Source organism: Neovison vison, unplaced genomic scaffold, assembly GCF_020171115.1.
Source record: "Neovison vison isolate M4711 unplaced genomic scaffold, ASM_NN_V1 Scaffold_040, whole genome shotgun sequence".
Lineage (NCBI taxonomy): Eukaryota > Metazoa > Chordata > Mammalia > Carnivora > Mustelidae > Neogale > Neogale vison.
Genome location: NW_025334844.1, coordinates 33,999 through 61,059, shown reverse-complemented (window position 1 = coordinate 61,059; position 27,061 = coordinate 33,999). Strand labels below are relative to the sequence as shown.

General features: G+C 58.4%; 2 protein-coding genes across 9 annotated transcripts; one reads left to right on the top strand and one right to left on the bottom strand.

The window, feature by feature from the left end:
• Positions 1-325: 325 nt before the first annotated feature.
• LOC122897959 (acyl-CoA-binding domain-containing protein 4-like) lies at positions 326-6,389 on the bottom strand. Of its 8 annotated transcripts, none has more exons than XM_044236132.1 (10): positions 6,304-6,386; positions 5,645-5,774; positions 5,288-5,408; positions 5,133-5,217; positions 4,722-4,842; positions 4,389-4,478; positions 4,002-4,072; positions 3,835-3,913; positions 3,127-3,257; positions 326-490 (listed from the first exon to the last, which is right to left on the bottom strand). In XM_044236132.1, exons 2-10 carry the CDS (start codon positions 5,730-5,732, stop codon positions 368-370), a joined length of 909 nt encoding a protein of 302 aa, XP_044092067.1. In that variant the 5' UTR covers positions 5,733-5,774; positions 6,304-6,386; the 3' UTR covers positions 326-367. The 8 variants fall into 8 exon arrangements, with proteins under 8 accessions (XP_044092067.1, XP_044092063.1, XP_044092066.1 ...); XM_044236128.1 differs by having other exon boundaries at positions 326-493; positions 6,304-6,385; XM_044236131.1 differs by having other exon boundaries at positions 326-493; positions 3,835-3,910; positions 6,304-6,383.
• A 1,460-nt stretch (positions 6,390-7,849) lies between these two features.
• Positions 7,850-26,085, top strand: LOC122897958 (1-phosphatidylinositol 4,5-bisphosphate phosphodiesterase delta-3-like). The gene is made up of 15 exons (XM_044236127.1): positions 7,850-8,112; positions 17,293-17,454; positions 17,549-17,777; positions 18,046-18,175; positions 19,097-19,325; positions 19,783-19,984; positions 20,134-20,278; positions 21,088-21,240; positions 22,300-22,437; positions 22,573-22,723; positions 23,567-23,683; positions 24,522-24,688; positions 24,918-25,053; positions 25,133-25,282; positions 25,468-26,085. Exons 1-15 carry the CDS (start codon positions 7,974-7,976, stop codon positions 25,554-25,556), a joined length of 2,337 nt encoding a protein of 778 aa, XP_044092062.1. The 5' UTR covers positions 7,850-7,973; the 3' UTR covers positions 25,557-26,085.
• Positions 26,086-27,061: the final 976 nt, after the last annotated feature.

Here is a 27,061-nt window from a genome sequence, read left to right as displayed (position 1 = left end):
GAGAAGCTGGGGTGGGAGAAGAGTCAGGTGACCCAGAGGGAGGGGAGGGCAGAGGCTGAGACCGGGCAGCCCCGCCCCCGAGTCACGGCCAACCCAGAAGCGGGGACGTGCACCACTCCCACACCCTCCCCAGGGAACCGGGGAGTTTGGGGGTGGGAGGGGAAACGCGTCCGTGTGAAGTCGCGGGGGAGATGGGCTCTTAAATGCCCCCGCTCGCCGCCCAATGCGGGAGCGGTGCATAGGCAAACACTGGTTGGGGGTACAGAGTTAATGCTGTTCCTCTCCTAAACCCTAGGAAGGCTCAGGGCACAGCAGGACAGGGGCTCATAGCCACCTCAGTTGGCTGCAGAGACCCTTCCACTGAGAGTCACCTTTTCTGGGTCCGAAACTGTCGGAAGAGCCACTGGACGACGAAGGGCCACAGGAGGAAGAAGAGCAGCGTGGGACCCGAGAGCCTGAAGGGCCATGGCCGGGCACTGGGCGGGGTCCTCTGCTGACAAGAGGGAGGGAGTCAGGGGCCAGCCCAGGCTTCAGCACCGACTGGGGCCTCTTGAGGAATCTGCTTCCAGAACTAAGTGGGAGCTTCGTCTGGGGGACCTGCCTCCCTAAGATTGTAAGAACTGGGGCAAAGCAGGCACTACACCCAAATCTGCAGAGATCCTGCAGTTCCTAGTGGGTCCCTGACAGCCGACCTCCAGTTCCCTCCCACATCCTCCTCCCAGGACAATCCCAGGTGTCAGAGAGACTGGCTTCTAGGCTGTCTCTTCCGGGCACTGGCACTGTTCGTGTGGCTTGAACGCCCAATATGATAAAGGATGTACCACATATTTCAAACGGTGCTCAGATTTTCGTTTCTCAATATCATTCTCTGCTAAAAAGAGCCAGGACTCCTTGGAGAAGTGGCTAATTCCAGGTCTGGAGCAGGGAAGGTCGAGGTGAATGTGGGACATCTTGTACCAGAAAGCAAGGAAGCTTTAAAGATTAATGAAGTCACGTTATGAGAACGTAGGATCCAGCTTGAAAGGGTCTCCATTGACAAATTGTGACAATGTAAGCATCACAAAGAATTAATTTCTGTTGATTGAAATACTGAATCTTTAAAATCCATTAGTCCATAATGATATGCAACGAGAAAGTTGGAAATTTGTCACTATTGAGGTAGCCGTTAAATCAACTCCTCACTTTAAAATAGGTAATTAAAAAGGAAGAATTAAGCCTTTATTCTGCCTTTCCACAAGGCACTGAGCTTCAGGGAAATCCTGGGTGACACACTACAGAAAAATGACACTAAGATACGATAAAGGAATAATCAGGACGCCTGGGTGGCTCAGTTGGTTAAGCAACTGCCTTCGACTCAGGTCATGATCCCGGACTCCCGGGATCGAGCCCCTCATTGGGCTCCCGGTTCCATGGAGAGTCTGCTTCTCTCCCTGACCTTCTCTCCTCTCATGCTCTCTCCCACTCTCTCTTTCTCAAATAAATAAATAAAATCTTAAAAAAAAAAAAAAAGGAATAATAAAATTTAAAAGTCAGTATGTTTTTGCCCGAATAAATTAGTGATCCAGGCAAGGATTATCCATCAATTGTCAAAAATCACAGGGCCAGTGGAGTGAATGGGGGAGCTGGACATGTCCTTGGCTCCAACAGTGATGGGACCCAACTCTCACCCCTTCATCCATGCGAGTGGTCCATGCGAGAATCCTTCATGGCAGGACATCCACACCCGTGTCCCCCCGATGTGAAGAACATCACATCTGACATAATCTGGTCATGTAAACTTAGCCAGCCATGAGGATGTCATCGGAAAGACCCAAAAGGAACATTCTCCAGGACCACAGCACTGGCCCAGACCTGATAAGTCAGTAGCAAGGAAGCAGGGCAGGTCTAGACGAAAGGAGTCTTAAAGGACAGAGGAGCCCATTGCAGCACGTGCCCCCCAGGGACTGGACGGACAGAGCAGCTGGCAAAGGCCATTTCAGGACTACTGGATTTCAGTTTGGAGCGAGGATTTGATGGTATGAAGGGCTTGGGTGTGCTAAATCGTTGTCATTTGGGCTAGGTACTAGAATGTTCTTATTTTTAGAGCTGGAAAACCAGCTCTTTTGGGGTGGAAGTCTTTAAAATCTTCGGCATGTAAAATTAGCTAAATAAAGGTCACATAAATGAGAAGGCCTCGAAAGGGTGGGCCTTGAAAGGTGAATCTGAGGCAAAATCCCTACCCCCTGGCTGCCACCCACGGTGTCAAGGGGGTCAGGGGTCACTCAGGCGAACCCGCACATCCAGCAATTCATCAATCTCCTGCCCCCATGACCCCAGGCGTCTCAAGAACAGGCCCACTCGGAGTCCACGGTGAGTCCCGGCTTCCGAGGGAGAAAGACCTGGGGCGACTCCCGGCTCCATCACTTGGTGTTAATAATAATGGTAATAGTATACAGTGGAGCCCATTGGAGAAGACCTTCCTGGGGAGGGGTGGTGGTGGGGGCATTATCTCATTTAACCCTCACAGCAGCTCTGTGAGGTTCCTCTAGGCTGGATTATTATTAGATTCCATTTTCTCTCCTGTAAAAGGGAGATGAAAAGCAAACCTAGTTCATCGGGTTGTGTGCGTTAAATGAGATAATGTTAAGTCCTGTGTTTGGCACTCAGTAAGGGCTCAGGGAGCTGACGGTGCAGGCGCCCAGGAGCCCAGGTGTAAGGGGCAAGCAGATCTAGAAGTAGAGGGGAGAGAGGGAGGGGTGCACGGGCTGAATTGTTTGGGAGCAAACCCTAAATCTGGGTCCTGACAAAGGGACAACAGGGACCTCTAGCCCCCGTGCAAACAGCAGGCACATCCTGGCCTTCCAGACTGTTGCAATTAGACCTCCTGCTCAGTTGCTCTTCTGGCAGAGGGAGGTAAGAGCAGGAGAGGAGGGCCCTTTCCACTCTCCCTTCCAGGGTGGGAGCACTTCAGTCCCCTGGACTGTGATGCTGTGATATCACACAAGCCACACCACCCTCTGCAGAAGTCAGAGATGTGGGCAGCTGGGGAGTTAGGACAAAAAGACGGAAGTGGCTCCAAGAGGGGCCTGGAGTAGAGACCCGCGGCATTCTGCCTCAATCATGCCCTGGGCCTTGGGGGCAGCTCACCTGCTTCGGGAGGCCAGACATGCTCTCCAGGCTCTGCAGTCTCGCCTGGACGTCCTGCATGCTTTCTTGCAGTGCCCGAACTGTCCCCACCAGCCACGTGTCCAGTTCCTGGGGCCCCAGCACGCTGCCCTCTGCCCAGCACAGACACACAAGGAAGGGGACTCAGGAAGCAACTCAGCTAGGGACAGGATGGTGGCAGGGCAGGGCAGGTCTGGGGCAAAGTAATACTAGAGAGCAATCCCTTGGAAAGTGCCTCTCTTATAAAGTCTATCCGAGTGGCTGAGTAACAGGTTCCCACGGATTTGAATCCCAGCACTGCCCCTAAGCTGTGTGACTTTGGGTAAGCCAGAAACTTCTCTGAACCTCATTCTGTCATCTGAAAATTAGGGGAAGAGGACATTGCCTTCACAGGGCTGCTTACTCAGAGGAATAAAGGAGATAATATTTATGAAAGCGCCCCTTAAGAGGCATGGCACACTGGAAGTTCTAGAAGGAGATAAAACAAAAATCACTGTCCTTTGACAGTCTCACATGGGAAGAGGACACAGGGAGGGGGGCCGGGCAGGGACTTTGCCCATCCAAGCTGGTGTCTGGCTGTTTGGCAAATGCCCAGTGCCAGACTTTGACCTCTGCCCCAAGAGGGCAGTCAGGGGAAAGCCAGAACCAGAGGGAGAGGCAGAAGCGGGTGAAGGGTTGGCAAGGGCTCACCTCTCTCTGCAGGGAGCCTGGAGCTGTTCCGGGTGTCAGTCTGTCCTTCAGGGGCTCCCTTCTGCTCTGTCCACACCTGCTGAGATGAGGCACAAGATGCCAGGGTGGGGGTCGAGCAGCCGGGGGACAGTGGGGTGGGGAAGGCAGGGAACCAGGGGTCGTCTCACCAGCTCAGGCTCCAGCTGCTCCAAGGAATCACAGAAAACCTCAGAGTCCAGGTCCCTAGGTGGCTGGGACTCTGGGCAGGGAAAGAGGTAAAATTAATGACAAAAGGGAGGCCATGGAAGAAGGAGAGGGGTGTGCGATGGGACAGAGGCACGTGTCCAGGGCACACTAGGGACACTGCCACAAGACGCAGAGATGGGTCCCAGGAGCGAGGTCCCGTAAGTGGAATCCCAGAACCTGCCCCTCGGCCTTTGCACAGACAGCAGGTCTCAGTATCTGTGGGCATGGGGTGTGGCGCCCAGCCTTCTCCCCTTACCCACCCCATTGAAAGCCCCCCACCCACCCCTGTTCTGGGTTTGGCTCTCTGCCCCTCCTGCCCAAGCACTGACCTGGACTTGGGGGTGCTGGTTCCCTGGGGAGGCAGGGAGGCTCGGGGGCAGCCCCAACATCTCCATTCAGGGCCTGCTCTCTCCAGCCTGCTGAGACACACCCAGAGGTGGGGGTGGGAAGAGTCTGGTGCCTCCCAGTGAGACTGGCCCCTGCTCCCCATCAGTCATGAGCTCTGTCTGAGACCCACTCCATCAGGGGCACTGGTTGGAGTCAGGGGACATCACCTGGGGCCCTCTGCCCTCAAATCCCCCTCCAACTGAGCAGCAGTCCCCTCGCCTGGACCTGGGGAATTTCACTCAGCACTTGTGGCGCTCACAGCCTGGAGGCCTGACCTGTGACCCTTCTCAGGAAGGTTTCCGGGGGCCTCGGCATATCAGGGATCACCTGGTACAAGGGCTCGAAGTAAGCAAACATGTCCTCTGCCACCTCGCCCAGGGGCACTGTGTCGATCACCTGTGGGGGAGGAGGTCTGTTGGGGAGGGGCTGGTCCCTCCTACCACTGTCCTCCTATCCCCCCTTGAGCTTGATCTCCTCTGCCCTGCTCCTGCCCTGTCATGCCTCTCCACCCTGTGCCCAGTCAGGGACCAGAGACAGGCAGGGCTGGGGACAGAGCATGAACGTGGGAATTCCTACAGGTGTGTCAATGTGCAGGAAACATAATGGGGGTCAGTCCCAGAAGGGCAGAAGACAGGCCACCTAGCTGGGACCTCGGGGACAGAAAGAAGCCCGAGGCCTTTCCCTACCTTCTGTGCCACCAGCTTCATCTCAGTGATGTAGGCTGACATGGCCTCCTCCCTGCTCATCTTGCCCAGGCTGTTCCAGGCATCCCTGAGGGCAGAGAGCTGTGAGAGGCTGGTTGGCAGCTGAGGCTTGTTTGCCCTGCCGGTAGGGAGCTCACCACTTATAGCGTCCAATTGGGTCCCAGAACCCGGGCCGGGGGACCAGGCAGGGTCCCATGGTAGCTTGCTTGTAGTAGCTGTAGAATTTCAGCATCTCTTCGTAGGACGGGCGGTAAGAGCCTAGGCAGGCGGGTGGGAAGTAGAAGGCAGAGCATCACCCCTAACTCCAAGAGAGTGGAGACAGACCTGGGGCTACTCCCAGCTCCAACACTTTTGGAGGTGGGGGAGAACCACCCTTGTAATGGGCAGAGATAGCGAGATGAGATCCCCAGAGTAGCCCAGGCACGTACTTATCTGCATCAACTGCAGGGACCCCAATCTTGTAGACCCCTAAAGGCAAGTCCCCGTGCCCTCACCATTCTTAGGCAGGTTCTGAATCACACGGACAGCGGCCTGAAACTGTTTCTGGTAGTCCGGTTCTGGGCTTTCATTCTCGGTACCCATACCCAGTGGCTCTGAGCTCAGGGGACCCACTTTTGAGTGATTCTGCAAGAACAAGCCTCCGTGTGAGCAGACCTCCACGGTCCACTCTGGCACACACCTCCGGACGCCACTGATCACTTTCCAACGGGGCGAGTTAAGCTCTAGACCTGAGTAAGACACCCCGGGAAGTGTGAGAAGGCTACTTTCCCAACCCCAGGGGAGCATGGGTGGGGCCAGGGTGGGCGGAGAGGACCCTGGTGGGTGGGTGGAGGCAGGTGCCACGGGTCTCTGTCCCTCCCTCTGTAGATGCACTTCTCCAACTCCTAAACAGGAGAATTGGCAAGCCAAGAGAAGTCAGGGCGGGTCAACAGTCTCCCTCTCTGGTCCCCCACCCGCTCTGCCCTGGGGTCCCCTACCCAGCCGCTCGGCTGTCAGGCACTCACCCTGCAGCACCCACTACCCGGACCTAGGTCCTTTGTCGCCACTAGCCGGAGGCTTCCGACTGACCTCCCGGCCCAATCTGACCGGGATGTGGACGCAGGGGGAAAATTTCAACCAATGAGAAAGCCCGTTTCAGCTTCTTTTACTATACCTCAACCACTCAGCGCGGTCCTTTCAAGATTATGCAAATAGTTTAGCTGTGCGTTTCCCAATCAGTCGAGGCGTATCCGTGGGCCGGCTCCCCAACCTTGTGGGGACCAGAGGCGGGAGGAGGCGCCACCTGGTGGACATAGTAAAACGACGCAGAGTCCTCGCGCCCCCTGGTGGAAGCCTGCGTGGTTCAGCTGAACCCAGGACCGGCAGAACCGACCCACCCAACTGAGTTCCTCAGGCCCTTCTAGGCGCTTGGGATTAAAAAAAGGGGAGTCATGCCCTGGAAGAAGAGGGGGTCCTGGAGGGGTTCTGCAGGAGGGTCATTGAAAGCTGAGTTTTGGAACACGTAAGTGTAAGCCAAGAGAGGAATGAGGAAGGTCATTCCTGGAGGAAGGAATTGCAGGACCAAAAATGCAGAAAGAATATCCCGGGAGGGGTGAGGACCGAAACCAGGATGCTGGATCTTTCGGTCGAGGATATCTGAAAGTGGGCTAGAGCAAGTAGGTGGCAAATCTAGGTCCTGAGGAAGTAAGCTTTCTTTTTGAGATGCCATGCTCTTGGCCGCCGCCGAGGGGCGGTGTGCGCCCGGCTCTCCGCACCCAACCTGGGGCAGCTGCCGCAGACAACACTAACAAGGTTGGTCTTCTGCCATCCCACCCTTCGAGCACAAATATTCTGACGGTGTCACATGAGACGGCCACTTGGACTCACACCCGACGTTCACCCACAGGTTGATGTCACGGACACCTACACAGGGCACGGCGGCCTTCCCCGGGGCAATCGAAAGCCCACTGGGGCTCCAGCCCATCCAAGCCTCTAACCCAGAATCAGAGTTCAGCCGGGGATTCTAGACTTAGTGCTTCCCCATCTTCTCCACTTTGAGACTTCTGAAACCGAGGGGCCAACACCTGGTCTGGCGCGGAGAGGGTTAATCCTATGACGTCATAGCCAGAGCCTTGCTACACCCACCCATCCCTTCCCGCTCCCCCACCCCTCCGGTTTGGGTTGCCCTCCCGCCTGGCTCAGCTCTCGGGGTTCTCTCGGCTTCCCCGGCAGGCCCGAGGACCCTCGGCCCAAGATGAGCTGCGCCGCAGCCCCGCTCCCCTGTCTGGCTCCCTTCTGAGCTCCCGGAGGGGCAGGGAAGGAAAAGGTGGAGAGGGGTCCCAAGTCCTCCTCCAGTCAGGATCCAGAAAACAGAGAGTGTCTGTTCCAGAGGACAGCTCTCGCCCCTCCGCTGGCCCCTCCACCCCCGAATAGGGGCTTGGGTCATCGGTGGGGCCGGGAGCCGAGGATCGCTGGGAGAATGGGGAGGAGGACTCAAAAGCGGGGGACGGACACGGAGATTCGGGGTGACTCTAGCCAGCCCCCTTCCTTTCCCACACCTCGCGGAGGACACACCTCCCGGGCTGGGGTCCCCGCCCGGCTCCCCGCCTCGCACCTCCCCCGGCGCCGTCCTCGGCCCCGCCCCCTCCCTCCGGGTCCCTCCTTCTCCCGACCTCGTCCCTCCCTCTCTCCCTGCTCCCGACACCTCCTCTCCCCGACTCCCTCCGGACGCCGCTAAGTTTCTCCGCTCGGGACCGCGCGCAGAGCCGGGGCCGGGCCGGAGCGGCGTCCCCGCTGCCTTGTCCCCGCGCGCAGAGCCCGGCCCGGCCCCGACCCCACCGAGCCATGCTGTGCGGCCGCTGGAGGAGCTGCCGCCGCCGGCCCTCGGAGCCCTCGGTGCCGGCCCAGGTCGCGACGCCCGTCGCCCTCGCGCCCCCGGACGGCGGCAGCAGGAGGCCCGGGCTGCGGGCGCTGAAGAAGATGGGTCAGTAACCGACGGGGGCGGTTCGGGGCGGGCGGGGACTGCCCGGGGGGCCGCCTGGGACGGCGAGGGTGTGCGGGCGAGCTGTCGTGGGCTTCCCAGGCAGCGAAGGTCGGAAGGTTGGGGGTCGCACCTGTGGTCATCCGACGTTCCCCGGCCGGGCGAGGCGCGCCGATGGCCTTTGCTTCCCACCAGGAGGCGCCCGCGGGGCGTGCTGGAGTGGGCGTCGGGGCGCGGGGCGCGGGGCGCGGATTGGGGTCCGGGAGGACCTGGTGAAATAAAGTGGGAGAGACACGCTGTGGGTGTCCCTCACCCAGCTCCCCAGAACCCTGTGCCTTCCAGGGTTCACGGGCGTCCCCGTGCTTCCTGGGTTCTTGGCCGCCGTTAGGGGGACAGGGGAGCTGTGGAAGAGGCCAGCCTCTCAAACTGGTTCTCCAGCCCTGCAGCACCCCCAGGGGTTGCAGCAGCCCCTGCAGCGACCAGGTAGGACTGGTCGAACTGGTGAGAATACTGTCCTTGGAGTGAGAAGGACAGATGCCCCTCTCAGGTTCCAGAGAAGTGACTACAGGGAAGGAATGTTAACTCCCAGAGTCGAGGGGCACTGGGTACCTAGGTGGCATCACTCAGTCTTCCTCATTCTCCTGAGAGGCACCTGGTATAATTCCCACTTCACAGATGAGGAAACTGAGGCAGAGAAGTTGAAGAATTTGTCAGTGGCCACACAGCCAGTTAAGGGCGGAGGATGGCATGGGAGGCTGTGGGCAGCCACACTGCGGCAGAGACCATCTCAGAGCCTGGGCAGAGTGTGACTGACTGGCTGATTAGGTGGCTTGAATGAGAGGTGTGCCAGTGTTTTAGAAAACATCCATGACCGTGAACCTGAAATGATATGTTGCAACCACTGTTGGTAAATAATTCATGATGGAGAGGTGGGTGTGGGGGAATAGGGCAGGGCTGCCCAGGAGACCAGTGTGAATCTCCAGGCAGAATTCGGGGTGCCGATTGCCAGACTTGACTTCTCTTTGTCACTGCCCCCCACCTTGTTCTTATTTCTACCTCCTGTCACTCACTCAGATCTGAATGGACTGAGCTCTATGTTCTGAGCTCGGAACCTGGCACTCTCCCTGAGGAGACGTAAGACACATGATCTCTGCCCTACCCTCCAATCATTCATGCACTCGGCGGACATTTACTTAGTGCCTATAGTAGGCTCTGTCCTGGAATTCAGCAACAAATAGGACAGACACAGTTCTGGCCCTTTAGAGAGGGGAGGCATCAGCAAGGAGGTCAGACAATGAAGCAAAGAAACAATTCTAGGAGGGGAGAGGGCAAATCAGGTACCGGGGAGCCAGCGAGGGCCCTAGCTGGACCCCAGAGCCAGAGGGAGACTGGAGCTAGGTGTGGGGGAGAGGCAGGTGGGGGCCAGATGCTCAAGGCCTCTCCTTATAGAGTTATGGGCTTGCCCTGGGGGCAGGAGGAGCCCCAGAGGGTCTCAAGCAGGAGGAGGGAGGCAGGGCTCCTGGAGAGTGGGAGGCACGTCGGACGAAGGCAGGGATGAATCAGGGAGAACCATAAGAGGGAGGTTGAGGAATCCATTGGTCAAGCCATGGGGATGCTCAGACTTGGACCAGCACAGCCGAGTTGGGTTCTAGAAGAACCAACCACCTAGGTGGCGGGCTGGGCTGGACTCTGCGGCTGGTGGGATCTGAAAGGTGTCTGCTGGGTGACAGTGTCATTCTCTGGGCTAAGGAGCGCTGGTGCCTTGGGGAGGGGAGGGCTGTGGGGAGCTGAGGGGCCACAGAGACATCCGGGGCTGGCGTTTGGGCCAGAAAAGCAGGGCTGGCGGATGCTGGGGGAGGGCTGGGGTGCTGCTTCTTCATTCCATACGCTTCTGCTCAGCGCTATCAGCATGTGATGGCACTGTGCCAAGGCCTGGGGCTGCGTAGGTGAATACCACAGCACTTTGCCCTCGGGGGGCGCACAGTTTAATAGCTGGAGACACTCACAGACAGGTCATACCTCCAAACCCAGGACTCAGCCTCCTGGCATGAATAAAGCTGCACGGGAGCTCAAGGCATCCCGTCCTAGGGACACTGTCAGGGCACGTGTGGGTGTCAGAATGTCACCTGGGCCACCCTCCCCTCCCACCGCTGCCCTGTCCTGCCGAGTGACCGCCGAGAGAGGAATGTCCAGTTTCTGGGGAATGCCCCTTCCCCAGGCATCACTGATTCCAGGAACAGGGTGGAGACAAAACCCAGGTGTCCTGGGGCCCACTTTGAGGCCACCAAGGCCAGGCCCACCACCCAGGGAGCTCCCACCATGGCAGCCAGCCGCAGCTCCTCCCCAGGTGGCTCTCAGGGCTGTCCCCATGTGGGTCAGGGCCAAACCCCCCAGGCTAGCAGACAACAGACTTTATTTCAGGTGCTGTCAAGAGACAAGGGCAGGGAGCGGCTTGGAGATCAAAGGCTCAGAGGGGCCCACAGGAAAGAAAGGTTTTCTCAGGCTGAATGGGGGAATGGGAACTGCTGGGACAATGGCGATGGCCATTGCAATGGCGGGGGAGGAGGAACACCACTCCCACACGACCGGGAGCCATTTGTGGAGCCTGGGGCTCTTCTCCTGTCCCTTCCTCCTCAGCGGGGGTGGCTGCAGGCTTAGCCTGTCCCCAGAAAGCCAGGGAATAGCTGGGGAGAGTTAGAGCACCTGCCAACCCAGGCACAATGCTGAGCTCGTGTCTGGCGGGAGCCTACTTAACGCTTGGCATCCCGGGGAGAAGATGCTGCTGATGTCCTCGCAGGGCAGATCAGCTGGGGGTAGGGGATGACGTCACCAGCCTGGGGCCCACATGGCTAAGAGACAACCGCTAAGGCCTAGGTTTCAATGATGGCTCTTTATTGCCAGAGTTAATGATACGAATTAACACCTTTATAACACTGAGCGAGGGCTTTTCACATATCAGCTCATTTAATGCTCACAATTGTATGAGGTGTGTGGTACCATGAGCCTCATCTTACAGATGAGAAACTGAGATTCCGAGATGCTGAATGCTGGGAAGCCACTGAGCAAGGATTCGAACCCAGGCGTCTGGCCCCGGGGTCCAAGCTCCTGTCACAATGAGGGAGTGAGTGATTTGTGTCTGGGCATGGCCCGCCTCTTGTCTCCCCTGCAGAGGCTCTGCCAGCCCCTAGAGGTGTCCTCATAGGCGTTACATAAAATCCAGGACGGCCAGTTAAATGTGAGTTTCAAATCAACAGCAGATCATTTGGAACAAACTTACATGAAAACATCACTGGTTGTTTATCTGAAATGTGCATTTTTAAAAAAAGATTTATTTATTTATTTGACACAGAGAGAGAGAGAGATCACAAGTAGGCAGAGAGGCAGGCAGAGGGAGAGGGAGAAGCAGGCTCCCCGCTGAGCAGAGAGCCCAATTGATGCGAGGCTCGATCCCAGGACCCTGAGATCATGACCTGAGCCGAAGGCAGAGGCTTAACCCACTGAGCCACCCAGGTGCCCCTGAAATGTGCATTTAAATGGGCATTCTGGATGTCACCCACCAGCCCTAGCCAGCCCTATCTCCCCAGAGCCCCTGTCTGTGCCCGAACCCTCAGGCCCTGCCCCGGCCCCTAATCCTCCCCGGGAGCGCGGAGGCCTGAGTGGGCAGAATCCTGTTCCCTTTCGTCCCCGGCCTGCAGGCCTCCACCAAGTGCCCCAGCTGCCAGAGGGCTCTCACTATGGCCTGCCCAGGACTTCTCCTGCAGGGTGAGTGGGACTGCTGTGTGTGCACTTGGAAGGTGGGAGTCCTGGCAGGTGTCTGGCCTGGTGGGAGGGAGAACTGGGTGGCTGTCCTGGCTAAGCCGGGGCCTGCCAGGCAGGACTAGGGGGCTGTCCCTGTCATGCCTTGTGGCCTCCCTCACCTCTCCTCCTCCTTCGGCTCTGGGGAGGCCCCCCCTCCTACAGCCTTTGCCTCCAGATCGGCTTCATGCGTGTTCTGGCCCTGCCCGGAAGGGTGCTGCCACCTTCGGTCGCTGTGTGTCTGGCCAGCACTGCCTGCCTTTCCTGACTGTGTTGACTTTCCAAAGAATGTTATGGACTCTGGCGCTGAGCTTGGCCGGGCCTTCACCCTGGGTGTGGCGGCCAGCCCCAGCGAGGGGGACGCGCTTCCTACCTGCAGGGCTGGGGCTGCCTGCTGGCCAGAGGGAAAGGATGTGAAGGTATTGGGACCCTCACCATCGTGTGTTCCCTCCCAGAACCGTCAGGAAAATCTTCTCTTCCTCTCCTCCCCCACTTGGCATGAAGCTGTCAGTTGCTGTTTCCTGCATGGCTCACATTCCTGCTGGAGCCCCGGTGCCCTTCCTGAGTGTGCCCTAGTGCAAAGCACACACGTGCACACACACCCTAAATCACACCCCCCACACACACACCCTTGCTCGAGACCTACCACTTTCACGCCCAGCTGCCTATGCATTACCCTCTTGTCTACACTCGCTGTAGCCCCACAGCGCACACACCCCCACCCTCACCCCCACCGCTGGCCAGCTCTGGCCTCTGGCCATCCACCACACGGCCCCTGTGTCCTTCCTGGGCTTGGGGGACCTACGCTGTTGTCGGCACACGCAGCTTGCCCTCTCATAGTACCAGTGGCCCGTCTGTGCAAACGGGGGAGGGCGGTTTGAGGATCAGAGATGGACGTGGCTTCCCTACGGTCCTTCCAGCTCGGTTGCTGAAACCGCCTCCTGCCCCTTGGCCTTGGCCACCGACATAGAACGGCTCAGGGCTCAGACCACACACACGCCAAACCGTCCAGGTCGAAGGTGATAGTTGGGAAACGGGGCTGTCCATTCCTAGCCTCCCCCTGACCCAACTCTGGGGGCTGAGATAAGCGGTTGGCCTAGAGAAGGGGTCCGAGCCCCAGCTGACAGCACTGAACTGGGCTGGAGAAGGGCACCGTGGGGAACCACGAGCCTAATGAGGACAGATGGGTGGGAATACCTGGATCCCTCTCCCCTCCCGGGCCACTGCCTCACTTTATCCTAATTTAGCGAGTTCCCGCTGTGGGCCAGGCCCTCCATGGAGGGCACCTGCACATTAGCTCATTCAAGCCACACACGGCCCTTTGGGGGGTTAAGCAACCCCCAACTCTCAATGCGTTCTGGGTCCACGGCCTTACAGACCCAGGACCCTGGATGCGTTAGCCACTCTGTGCCTTTTGAACAGCTTTATCGAGATGTTAACTCACATATCAAACAGGTCACCCATTTAAGCATCCAGTAGTTACTGGACTATTACGTTACTAATTTTTTTTTAAGATTTTATTTATTTATATGACAGACAGAGATCACAAGTAGGCAGAGAGGCAGGCAGAGAGAGATGGAGAAGCAGGCTCCCTGCTGAGCAGAGAGCCCGAGCGGGACTCGATCCCAGGACCCTGAGATCATGACCTGAGCCGAAGGCAGCGCTTAACCCACTGAGCCACCCAGGCACCCTACGTTACTAATTTTTAAAGCTGTGGTAAAAAATGCATTAAGTGGCTATTTCAACGGCATTAATTACATGCACAATGTGAGGCATTCACAATGTTGTGCTCGCTCCAAAACTTTTCCATTACCCTAAACAAACAAACAAACAAAAACCCCTCAGTAGCCATTAACCTGTCATTTCCCCCTTCCTTCCTCCCCTCCCGTAGGCCCTGGTAACCTCTAATTACACTCTGTCTCTGAAATTTTTTTATTGAGGCGTATGGGCCATATAATCGGTCCAGATGAATTTGACTATTTTAGACACCGCCTATAAGTGGGATCATACGATTATCTGTCCTTTTACGACTGGTGATTTCACTTAGCGTAATGTCATCAAGGGTCATCCGTGCAGCCTAGATCAGATGTCCCTCCTCTTTACGGCTGACTAATGTCCCCCTGTATGTCTGTACCCCACCTCTGCTTCTCCGTTCATCTGTTGATGGACATTTGGGTTGTTTCTATCTTTTTTGCCTTTGTTCATCCCCATTTTTCTACTGTTATTTAATGATTGTTCCCCCTCTGTTTGGTCAAGGTGGCCATGACACTGGCCCAGCCCAGCTCCACGTTCAAGGCAGAGATGTTTAGATTAGAGAACCCACGGGAAGCACTAGGAGCAGGCAGCTGGTACACCTGCTCCAAGCGGGTAGGAATGAGGTGGAGGAAGCATCTGTGGGTTTGGGCCCTGGCAGGGCCAATAAATGTTGACTGGGTGCCTGGGCAGAGAGCCAGGTGCCTTCCAGTGCCTCTGCCCAGGGCCTGGGCCCTCCTCCTGACCTCTCTCCCTTACCTCTCTGGGTCCCACCCTTCCTGTCTGGAGCCCTAATCCCTTCCCTACCCCAGGGCTCAGAAGCTGAAGCAACGGGAAAGGAGTGTCACCTGCTCTGGGAACTCAGCACCCGGCTCAGCCCGGCATTGAACTCTCATTCTATTTGGCTTTTCCAATGGATGCGTGTTTGGGAGCATCGTGAGCCAGAGACCAGTCCCAGTGCCCGCTGGGCGGGCAGACTAGAGTGTCACCCTTTCCCCCAGCAGGCTCCTGGGGAGCTGGGGATGAGGGCCAGGGGCAAGGGCCCCCTCAACATGGGAACCTGTCCCAGTGGAGCGCTGATCAGAAGTTCTGGCTCCCTGTCTTGATGTCCTGTTTGCAGAATGCTCTGGACAAAGCAGGACCTCGGTGACTCACCTCCATTTCCGGCCTTAGTCATTCGCCAGCCCCCTTTCTCCCCCACCCTCCCCAACTATGGGCTTGGCCTCAGAGGACTGGCTGGGAGGTAGCCCCGGCTGCAGAGCCTGGTTGTCATGGGAATGAGGGGTTCCTTTCCCATAGCTGGGGAGTTGGAGGGTGCTCAGTTGTGGTGGCCCTACAGGTTCCCTGAGTGTCCTGCCACTCAAGCCATTGCTTCTCAGGCTGAGGGAATTCAGAAGTTGCCCAGATGTGGGTGCAGAGGGCTGAGGGTCTAGTGAGTCTCTTGGCCTGCTGTGGGCCACCTTGTAGCTCTTTGTCTGGAATAACAAGGTTTCCGCCTCCCCTTCCTAGCCCGGTCTGAATTCTGAGAGACCCTTTGGAGCCCTCAGAGCCACAGGCTAGCCCCAAGGGGGACCGTGGGCTCCTCCGGATGGCAGGCTTCTCCTCCTGGCCCTGAGACCCTGATTGTCAATCACAGTCATCCTCGGGGTCACAGGGGAATTTTTAAACATTGATACCCAAGTCCCAGCCCACACCTGCTGGACAAGAATCTCTGGGATGTGGGGTTTGCCACCTTCTCCAGGCGAGTCCCATCACTGGCAGGGTTCAGTGGCCCACAGGAAAGGCTAGATAGGGTAGGGCTGGGGGTAGAACGTGCTTAGTTCCCCAGTTGTCAGTGGACATGGCTTGTCCTCCCCTTTCAGAAAACCCTGGCTGTGAATCTGGCTCTGGGATGAGCACCGAGATGTGGATATAAGACTTTGTCCCTGTCCTTGGGTTTATTAAAGTTCCCTGAAATTACAGTTTAGGTGGGATGCTTTAGTTAAAGTAAAAAATGCTGTGGGTGATTGGGGAGGGAGAATGCCCATTTGAGGACAAATCAAGGAAGGCTTCCTGGAGGAGATGGTGTCTGAGCCCGTCCTTGAAGGAGTCCTCTGAGAGTCAGAGAAACAAGAAGGATCCTACAAAGGCTCCCAGAGAGAATGAAAGAAGGCTCAGGAATTTAGACTTTAGTTGCATGGGTCAGAGTTCCCAACACACAGGGGCCTGGGACCCACAAAGCCTAATGCCACTGTCCTGTTTCATTTGGCTCACACAGTGGTATTTTAGGGGGTTTTGTTTCACTTTGATTTAGTTGCCAACATTGAAAAATCCAGAGGCTTCACATACAAACCCAGCTTCCTGTTCTCTGGAAACTCTGGGCCCTCATCTGCCGCCCTTCTCCCTCCAAAGGGTATGGACCTTCCAGTTTGCCACGTTCCCGCTCTTTCTGTTGTCCCCTGGCTCATAAACCTTTGGTATCGACCTGTAACGCAGGAGAGCAGGCCGTGGGAACACCAGAACGGGTGGCATCTTAGCTGAAGTTCAGATTTTGCAGCTCAAGGTCGGGGTCTGTTGCGGTCTTTACTGCGTGTGTGGAGAACACAGGGCCCTGAGCGGTCACGGTTACTGCCACCAAGGCTGTGTAACTCAGAAGTGACAGAGTTGGGATTTGCCTCCCTGGGCCCCTGAATTTAAATTCTGCAACACGCCCCCAACCATGTGAGCAAGAAGGGACGGAGGAGCACAGGGGTTCAATGCAGTGGCCACGGGGACAGGTGCTGGCTGAGGCCTGACCTCCGGGGTTTGAAACCTGCGTCCATCCCTTTGTGGCCATGGAATTCTAGCAAGTTCCTTAAGCTTCTCTGTCCTTGTTTTCTCGTGTGTTCGTTTATGATTGGGGGCTCGTGTGTGGTAGATGTTTTGTAAGCATTTCTTCCTACTAAGGAAAGGGAGAACCCATGTGGGGTGAGGTGGGATTGTGACGGTGGCTGGGCCCCGGGGAGTGCCGAGTGTCACAGCAGACCATGCTTTCAGCTGGACACAAAGAGGACACCTGGATATCAGCCCCAGGCTGGCCTTGGCAGGGCTGGTCCTGGAGTCGTTGGCCTGTGACCCTGGAGCCAGGGTGGCCTCTGCTATCCTCCCTTGCCTTGGGGAGCGCGGAGGTGAGGAGCTTGGATTGCAGCAAGAGAGATTTAGGTTAGATAGTGAGACTACCTTCTTGAGGTCAGGGTTTCACATCAAAGGAAAAGGCTGTGGGTGGCAGATTCTGGTCTCGAAGTCTAAAGACCGGGATGGAAGGGAGTGGCACAGGGTGACCTTGAGGGAGGCCGAAGGGCCAGGTCCTGCCTGAGGGACTGCTCTGCTCTAAGGGCCTCTGGAAGCAGCGGCTTAACCAAGACAGAAGGTACTGGTGTCCTCCTCCCCCACCCCCCCAGGGCTTGGGTGGGACACACCAGGTGAGACCTTGGGGCGGAGGAGCTGAAAGGCCAAATCCAGTCCTGGGGACACGTCAAGCTAAGCAGAGGAAGAGTGGCCGATGAGGGCTTGCAGGGCAAGGCCACTGGCGGCTGCTGGCTGGGAAGAGGGTGGAGGGAGCCAGAGGCCAGGGAGGCCCCGAAGTCGTGATCAGGCCTCCCGCCCCTCCCCCCGCAGGCCTGACGGAGGACGAGGACGTGCGCGCCATGCTGCAGGGCTCCCGGCTCTGCAAGATCCGCTCGCGGACGTGGCACAAGGAGCGGCTGTACCGGCTGCAGGAGGACGGCCTGAGCGTGTGGTTCCAGCGGCGCATCCCGCGCGCGCCGTCGCAGCACATCTGTGAGCTGGGTCGCGCGGGCTCGGGGCGGGCTGCCGGGACAGCGGCCGGGGGACAGCGGCCCTGACCCTGCCGCGCGTGCCCTGTACCCCTCAGTCTTCGTGCAGCACATCGAGGCGGTCCGTGAGGGCCACCAGTCCGAGGGCCTGCGGCGCTTCGGGGGCGCCTTCCCGCCGGCGCGCTGCCTCACCATCGCCTTCAAGGGCCGCCGCAAGAACTTGGACTTGGCGGCGGCCACGGCGGAAGAGGCTCAGCGCTGGGTGCGTGGCCTGGCCAAGCTGCGCGCGCGCCTCGACGCCATGAGCCAGCGCGAACGTCTCGACCAATATCCTGCCCAGCTGCCGGGGTCCGGGGAGCTGAGGGGGACGGGTGTTTGGGGATCCGAGGGCGAGCCCCAGCCCCTGGTCTTCAGAATAGAGGGTGGCGCCGCGGCCTCCTGTCTCTGGGGAGCCCAGCCCCGGCCCGAGGAGGCCGCGGGCAGAGGGGAAGTACAGCCCCTGCACCCGGGAGCCCCACCCCGGGGTCCCGGCAGGCACCTGGTGGGGCAGGCGGTGGTGCCCAGGCTTTTGCGTGTATTTCCTGAGCGCCCACACCTGGATCCACGCCTATCTGCACCGGGCAGACTCCGACCAGGACAGTAAGATGAGCTTCAAGGAGATCAAGAGCCTGCTCAGAATGGTGAACGTGGACATGAATGACATGTATGCCTACCGCCTCTTCAAGGTGGGGTCCTGCCCCCACGCTGACCTCTGAGGCACTCACCTCACTCACCCCTGGGCCTTCGCCCTGCAGAAAGGCCATATCTGGGCCTACTTAGCCTTTTGCACTCCTCCCAGGGCGCTGGGCCAGGATGGGCACGGCGGCCCAGAACTTCTCACCCTCAGGCAGAGAGCCCAGGGGTGGGAGGGACCCTCCACTCCCCCAGAGAGAGCAGCAAAGCTGTGCTTTTCATTTTTACAAGCCTGCGGGCACCCTTTGCACTCGCGGCCGTGCACGGCTTGCACACGGGCGTGCAGGCAGGAGTCGGCTCACGGACTCACGTGCCCACCCTCCTCCACTGTGACACACGGGGCACCTCCCCACGTGACCAGATACACCCACATGTGGGAGCACTGACGGGGGTACACGGGGGTGCTCTGGGCATCAGAGGCCGGGTCAGAGCTCATGACAGATGCCTGTGTGGGTGGTGACTGTCTGAGCCACCTGAGACACGGGAGCCATGGCACCTGTCCACCTGAACCCACAGCAACACGGGGACTCCTCCCCATGAAGTCAATTATCTGTGGCTCACTGACCGCAGGCGTGGGTCTGGGGACGGAAGGATGGCCCTGCACACACAAACACATGGGAGGAGGAATTATGGTCGGTCCTGCCCCTGGGTCACTGCTTTTCCTCCCACATCTTGATTTTGGGGGGTAGGTCATGGTGCAGAGGGACAGGCACTGAAGCCAAGGGACCTTCCTTAGAATCCCAGCCCCGCAGCGGAGCAGCTGTGTGAGCTGGTGCGCTAGCTTCCAGTTTCTCTACCTATGGACTAGGGGGTCCCCGCCTGTGCAGCGTGGTTGACAACAGGTGTGTCGGTCGGTGCGGGCCCGCTTTCCCCAGGCGTCCTCCTTCTCTGAGCCGCTCGGCGCTTCCTTCCAGGAATGTGACCACTCCAACAACGAACGGCTGGAGGGGGCTGAGATTGAGGAGTTTCTGCGGCGGTTGCTGAAACGCCCTGAGCTGGAGGAGATCTTCCATCGGTACTCAGGCGAGGACCGCGTGCTGAGCGCCCCGGAGCTGCTGGAGTTCCTGGAGGACCAGAGGGAGGACGGCGCCACGCTGGCCCACGCCCAGAAGCTCATCCACACTTATGAGCTCAACGAGACAGGTGGGGGCCTGCAGGTGGGGGCTGACAGAAGGGGTCGGGGTCAGCACGGTCCTGTCTCGGCATCTGACAGGTCCGGGGGCTTCCAGCTACAATTACTGGCTATGGGTGCCATTTTGGGCGGGTCACCTTTGGCTCCTAGAGACGCAGCTGCCACACCAGTGACATGGCATAGCAGCATACCTGCCTCACGGGGTTTGGCTGAAGATTAAATGGCATGACTTGTGGGGGCTCCTGGCCGTCTCGGTTGATAGAGCGTGTGACCCTTGATCTTGGGGTTGTGAGTTCGAACCCCATGTTGGGTATAGAGATTACTTTAAACAAATAAATGGCGTAACTCATGCAGGGTCCAGTCAGTAGGTAGGTACTCGTTACTAAGCTGAGTGAGCTTTGGGGCCCTATGGGGCCAGACACGGAGTCCTCCCGGTGACCTGACACTCTCTTCGACCCGTCTTCGCAGCCAAGCAGCACGAACTGATGACACTGGATGGCTTCATGATGTACCTGTTGTCACCTGAAGGGGCTGCCCTGGACCCGGCCCACACATGCGTGTTCCAGGACATGGGCCAGCCCCTCTCCCACTACTTCATCTCCTCCTCACACAATACATACCTGACCGACTCTCAGATCGGGGGGCTCAGCAGCACGGAGGCCTATGTTAGGTACTGTAGCGGGGGATGGTTGGGGTGAACACATCTGGGAGCCCAGCTTGGGGGCACTATAGGGCTCAAACCTGGCTCGGTCCATCCATTGCTCTGCTCCGTGGCTTCCACATGACACTTCACCCGCTGTTCTGTCTGCCTGTCCACAGGGCCTTTGCACAGGGCTGCCGCTGTGTGGAGCTGGACTGCTGGGAGGGGCCAGGAGGGGAGCCCATCATCTATCACGGCCACACTCTCACGTCCAAGATCCTCTTCCGAGATGTGGTCCAGACTGTGCGTGACCACGCCTTCACTGTGAGCTCCCAGGACCCCCATGCCCAGCCCCAGAGCCTCCCGCAGTGACCCCAGTGTCCTCTGTCCTTCCAGAAGAAACCCCCCCCTGCTGCTCCCTGCCCAGAGAATCGCTCACTCACCCAGTGCCACTGGGACAGCTGGCCAGTGGGGTAGAAGAAAACTGAGTGAGAGGCTCCCTTCCTCCACCCCCATGTTTAGTAAATGCAGTAAAATCACAGAATGTCTGCAAGAAAACCTTGCGGGTAGGGAAGGACGTTTGAATCATGACTCCCAAAGAGAAGGGCACGAAAGAGAAGTTCAGCCCTGGAGTCTGCGTAGTTGCAACTCCTGGCAAGCTATGCACGAATCTTACCCTCAAAACACGATGGGCTTGGGGCGCCTGGTGGGTTCAGTCGGAAGAGTGTGCGACTATTGATCTCGGGGTCAGGAGTTCGAGCCCAGCGTTGGGTGCAGAGATTACTAATAAATAAATAAATGCACTTAAAAATTACGGGCTGTGTGGGGTGGGGAGTGTGTAGCATAAACAATATGGCCAATGTCATTGACACATAAAGGGCATTTAAACAACAAAACCGTGCCGCTGCCCTCATTCTCCCAGACATTCTCCCCTTCCCCAGAGACCCCAGATCTGTCCCCTGTCCCCCCAGGGACACACTGGTCCCAGAGTCTGCCCCACGTCCCACCTACTCAGCCCCCGGGAGTGCCTTTGCCTGTCTGTCTTGAAGGGGGTTGGGGCCAGGTGTAGTAGGGGTGCTGGGAGCGGGAGGGGGAAGTGGCTCTGAGTTGCTGCCTGTCTCCCCACCCCCCAGCTGTCCCCGTACCCTGTCATCCTATCCCTCGAGAACCACTGTGGGCTGGAGCAGCAGGCCGTTATGGCTCACCACCTTCGCACCATCCTGGGAGACGTGCTGGTGACGCAGGGGCTGGACACACAGAACCCTGAAGAGTTGCCGTCCCCAGAGGTAATGAATGTCCCCGACTCTGCGCCTGGGTGGGGGAGGAGCGGGCGGCAGTCCGTCATCTGCCCCTGCTGGGCCACCTCCGCGGGTTGGGACCCCATACATCTCTCTGCCCAGCCCGCCCCTCTCAGGGCTCTCCATGCCCTCCCCTTCACTCCCCCACCTCGATCTGCCACCCTGCCTACAGGGTCCCCGCAGTCTCCGCCATTCCCACCTCCAAGGCCTTCGTTGATGCGTCTTCTCCAGAAACTCTCTTCCCAGCTGTCTGCCCTTGCCAAGCGCCGCCGCTGGCTTAGAATTCTAGCTCAGGGTGGACCACCCCCTCCTGTGGTCTGAGGAACCTCCTTAGCTCTCCGGCCTGGGTGGTTCTCCCTCCCCAACCCCAGAACGTTTTATCTGCCTCCTCAGAACATTTGTGTTTTTCTGTCTCCTTGAGAAAACTCTCCTCCTACTCTCAATCCAAATATGCCCAGAACATTGACTCATCTGTGTGTGTGTGTGTGTGTGTGTGCGCGCGTGCACGCGTGCGTGTCTGATTTTATTTTTTTTTATTAGCGCGAAACAAACATGGTTAAAAAAAAATCAAGTTGTACAAAATTGTATACAACGGAAAATGGGTTTTTGTTTGCCTTGTCCTACTTCATGGGAAGTAACCATCTTTAAGTCTCTTGTGCGTCTTTCCAGAATTTTCCTGTGTGTATAGACTTACGTGCGGAACTGTCTTCTCTTTCAAATGTTACACAACAAAGCTTACGTGATTACATGTTCTAGAGTCACTTTTTTCCTGCGAAATCTTTTTGGAAGAGGGCTCCTTCTCTTTCAGCTCTGAGCTGCGTCATTCATTGGAAAGGCTGCTGTGTCATATTCTTTTTGGAGGGACCTCCCTAGCCAGTCCCCTGTTGATGGCTCTAGACGTTGTTTCCCATGGTTTTTCCTGTTAGAAGCATCCCTCCTCTTTGCGTGGCCTTTCCTGCGCCCCCTCTGTCAGCCCCCCTCACATAGAGGTGTTTGTGTGACTGATGGGGCAAGAGGAAATAATCCTTCCATATGGGGTCCCTACAGCAGCTGAAGGGCCGGGTCCTGGTGAAGGGGAAGAAGCTGCCAGCTGCTCGGAGCGAGGATGGTCGAATTCTATCCGACCAGGAGGAGGAAGAGGAAGAGGAAGAAGAGGAGGTGGAGGCTGCAGAACAGAGGCGGCGGGTGAGGGGGGACGGGTGAGGGCTGAGGGCGATCGAGCTGGCTGGGGTAGGGAGGAGCTGCCTGGGGAGGGGAAGGGAGCTAGGAAGACAGAGGGGCTGGAGCCGGTGGGTGCCGCCTCTGAGGTTCATCTCCCAGGCCAAGCAGATCTCCCCCGAGCTGTCGGCCCTGGTCGTGTACTGCTGTGCCACCCGCCTGCGGACCCTGCGCCCCAACCCGGTGCCACCCCAGCCCTGCCAGGTCAGCTCCCTCAACGAGCGCAAGGCCAAGAAGCTCATCCGAGAGGCAGGTAGGAGCCGGACATCGGGCCTCTGGGGACCAGAGGCGTCGTGGAGGCCTGCAGGCTCCTGGTGGGGGCATCCTGGAGTTGGTCAGGAAAGGAGACTAAGAGGACTTCAGGGCCAGTGAAGGGGTCAGGAGGTCCCCGGTTTGGGGCTCAGGGAATGAGCGCCTGGCACATGCCCAGCTCCGGGCTGCCCTGGAGGGAGGAAAGAGAGTCCAGGGAGCTGCTGTCCGTCTTTGCTGGACTCGAGCCTAGTGGCAGGGCCAGACATAGTCAGGAGTGGTGGTGCAGGGTGATCGGTGGGCCGTGGTGGGGGCTGGGGGAGCCCCGCAGAGGGCGTGAGATCAGGAAAGGACTGGAGCACTGGTGTGAAGACCCCAGACCAAAAGTTGGGGTGGAAGCAGCCAGGTGAAGAAGGGGGAGGGGTTTCGAGGCTGGAGGAGCAGGTCAGGTGAAGGCATGGCTTGCAGGAAGGGTTCTGGGGACCCACAGCTCTGCTGGAAGAGTGCATGGGGGAGGCAGGACGAGAGCCGGGTGTCAGCCTGGGGCCCCCGTTCCAGGCACTGAGAGGGGGAAGGATGCGGGGATTTGGGGCTGGGATGCAGTGTCAGGATATGGAAGGTGGTCCTTGGCCCTCTCTGGGCTTCAGTAGCCTCCTCCGGGAGGTCCTCTCAGCCCTGCGGCAGGGGGGTCTGGGGGCAGGGGAGTTTAGCGTCAGTTCCCAGCTGGTCCCTAGAGTTGGGGCAGAGGAAGTTCCAGGCCCTGGCATTAGGTGAGGGACACCCAGTCGTCCCTCATTATTCCTCATCACCCAGGACTCATCGTTGTCTTGCCCCAACTCTCCCCCAGGGAACAGCTTCGTCAGGCACAATGCCCACCAACTGACCCGTGTCTATCCACTGGGGCTGCGGATGAACTCAGCCAACTACAGCCCCCAGGAGATGTGGAATTCAGGCTGTCAGCTGGGTGAGCGGGGACAGCAGCAGGACCAGGGATGGGCAGGGGGGTGGCCTCCAGGAAACCGTGAGAGGCCTGGGCAGGGGTCGGGCCACACAGCTTTCCAGAAGGTGGAAAACTGGGTTCTCTTGGTAATAACAATGATTAAAATAATTGTCAGGAAAATAAGTGGGAAAACAAATCTGAGTCATTTCTTCCGGACACTGTGAAAGTCTCACTTTTTTTTTTTTTTTTTAAGATTTTATTTATTTGACAGAGAGAGATCACAAGTAGGCAGAGAGGCAGGCAGAGAGAGAGAGATAGAGGGAAGCAGGCTCCCTGCTGAGCAGGGCGCCCGATGCGGGACTCGATCCCAGGACCCTGAGATCATGACCTGAGCCGAAGGCAGCGGCTTAACCCACTAAGCCACCCAGGCACCCTCACATTTTTTTTTTAATATGGAAGTTCAAAACATCTACTTCCATGTAACCACACACACACACACACACACACACACACACACACACATACAAGCTCCCCTGAGTCACCACTGACAGGAGTGGGCTCTGGAGGGATGCTAAGCCCCAGCAAAGGAGCAAAGGAGGGGAATATGGTCTCCTCGAGCACAGATATGGAAACCGCAGGCTTCCTTGGGTGCGACTCTGGCCCGGGGCTATGCCCAGCATCCCCCTCTGGCCTGGGGGATACCAGCGATCAGGTGCAGGTGACAAGGTCTGGGTCCCTTGGCTGCCATGATGCCATGATGCCTCCCACAAAACGCTGGCAGGGGTGGGCAGTGAGACCCTGGATCAGAGTGGTGAAAGGAGGGTCCCTAAGAGCCCCTGCCCTGACCCCGCTATGTCCACAGTGGCCTTGAACTTCCAGACGCCAGGCTATGAGATGGACCTCAATGCCGGGCGCTTCCTCATCAACGGGCAGTGCGGCTACGTCCTGAAACCCGCCTGCCTGCGGCAGCCGGACACAACCTTTGACCCTGAGTGCCCTGGGCCCCCCAGGACCACTCTCACTATCCAGGTCAGCAGCCTGCACTGGGCCCAACCCCAGAGTCACGGCCAGTTCTGGAGGGGTCCTAGTCTGCCGGGTGCCAGCCTGTACTACCAGAGAGTGGAGGCCTGGGGATGGCTTGGGGTGAGGGCAGGCTGAGTCTCAGCCCCGTGCAGGGGGGTCCGGGCGAGTGCTGAGGGCAAGGGGCTCCCTGCCCCAACCAAGGGGCCAGACCGAAGCTCCCCTTCATCCCTGGCAGGTGCTGACAGCGCAGCAGCTGCCCAAGCTGAACACGGAGAAGCCGAACTCCATCGTGGACCCCCTGGTGCGTGTTGAGGTCCACGGTGTGCCCGCAGACTGTGCTCGAAAGGAGACCAACTACGTGCTCAACAACGGTGGGTGGGCGTGCTGGGGGCAGTGGGGGTGGGTGGGGGAGGGGGCAGCTGGCTCCTGACTGCCACGCCTGCGCCCTAGGCTTCAACCCCCGCTGGGGGCAGACCCTGCAGTTCCAGTTGCGGGCTCCGGAGCTGGCACTGGTCCGCTTCGTGGTGGAAGATTACGACGCCACCTCCCCCAATGACTTTGTGGGCCAGTTTACGCTGCCTCTCGACAGCCTGAAGCAAGGTTGGCGGGGGATGGAGCGGGAAGGGGGCGGGTCTGGGCCTCTGAGACCCTGTTCGCCTGGGCTCGGATGTCCTCTGAGAGTGTGCCCTGAGCCCAGGGGTGGGATGCGGCTTGCGCCCCCCGCGGTCCTGGCCCTGCTGGGTGGGGGGTGCAGAGAACCTGACACGTGGCTGCACTCTCCACAGGGTACCGCCACATCCACCTGCTTTCCAAGGACGGGGCCTCTCTGTCGCCAGCCACGCTCTTCGTCCACATCCGCGTCCAGCGCTTCTGAGGGTGGGACTGACCTATGCTGGGGCTCCGCGGGCGCCAGGCTGCGTCCCGTGGCAGAGGCTCTCTCCCCCTGTGGAGCAGAGGGGTAGAGGGAGGCCCAGCCCCTCCAGCCTGCTCACTTTGCCCACTCCACTTTGGTCTCAGCGGGGTGCTGGGGACTGCTTTGGTCCCCCAGAGAACAGGCCGTGACCCTGGAGCCTTGAGACGGCCCCAGTTCCTCCGATTCTTGGCCCACTCCCTCACTCATTGTGGCTCATGAAGAGCCAGATTTGGGGTGGGCACTGGAGCCTTCAGCTCTTCTCTGCCCCCCAAGGGGCCTGGTCCAGCCCTCTTCTTGCCCCCATCCCACCCCAGGCATTAGCCATCCCCCGAGCCCCTCCCCTCACCAGGCTTTCCTGGATTCCTCCCTCGAGCTCTTGAACTTGAGCTCCCTTTTCTAGGAAGCCTGGAAGTAGGTTTTAACTTGTGTCATAGAAGGGTGCGGGAGAGGGCAGGAGAACAAGACTATTGATTAAAAAATAATAATAATATAAGGAGCCAGTTTATTTTACTACTGCTGTACGTGGAGCACCTCTGAGCTCAGACCCACAGGACCCGGAGGAGGGATGAAGGCAGAGTCCCGTGGGCTCCCTCCCCCAGCAGGGCTTGAATTTGTCTAAGCCAGCCAGGGAGCTGGTGGGGTGGGAGGGGCGGAGAAGAGCCCCAGCTCAAAATAACCTGACCCCTCCTCTTGGCTTAGTGCTGCTTCCAGCATCACGAGACTGTGGGGACACCAACTCACAAGCTCCCCCTGCCCGGTCACCATGAAGGGCTTGAATGGAAAAGGGGGATTTGGCAAGGGGGGGGGGCTTCTGCCAGGGAAGAACTGTTATGGCCCTAAAAGGGGATGGGGACAGGACTCTGAGGGACCTCAATAGACCCCTGCTTTCTGGGTTCAGATGCATCCGAGGCCCCTGTCTGTTCAGTAGATGAATCCGAGACTCAGGGCTCTCCTTCCACCAGGGACAAAGGCCCAGAAACCAGCCTGCTGCTCTGAGCTGCCTGGAGCAGCTGGGAGCGTGTGCCGAGACACTGGAGGGCAGAATCCAGACAGAACCTTCCAGAAAGGGGACTTTCTGAGCTTCAGGGTGGAGCCCTGGCATTTTGGGTTCCATCAGGCATAAGCACCAACATTGACTCGGGACAGAGCTTGAGGACAGTTTCTGGCTTGGGGATGGTGCTGGGCTGGGGCTTGAATGGGCCCCACGGATCCCAGGGCCGGGCTGGCTCTCCTTCCTGCAACCTATGACCCAAGGCAGGAAGTGAGAGCCTCCGCCTGCCCTCCGCACGCTGAGAGCAGCGTTTGGTTCTGATGATCCGTGTGTCTCATAGAGGGTGCTCCCACTCTGAAGGAGCCAGAAGCCTCCCTACGAAGGAACCACAAAGGCCTGGGCCAGGCAGCCCAGACACATGGTTGTCAGGGCCGCCAGGAGGCCAGGTGGCTGGCCCACAGGCCTGAGGAGGGAG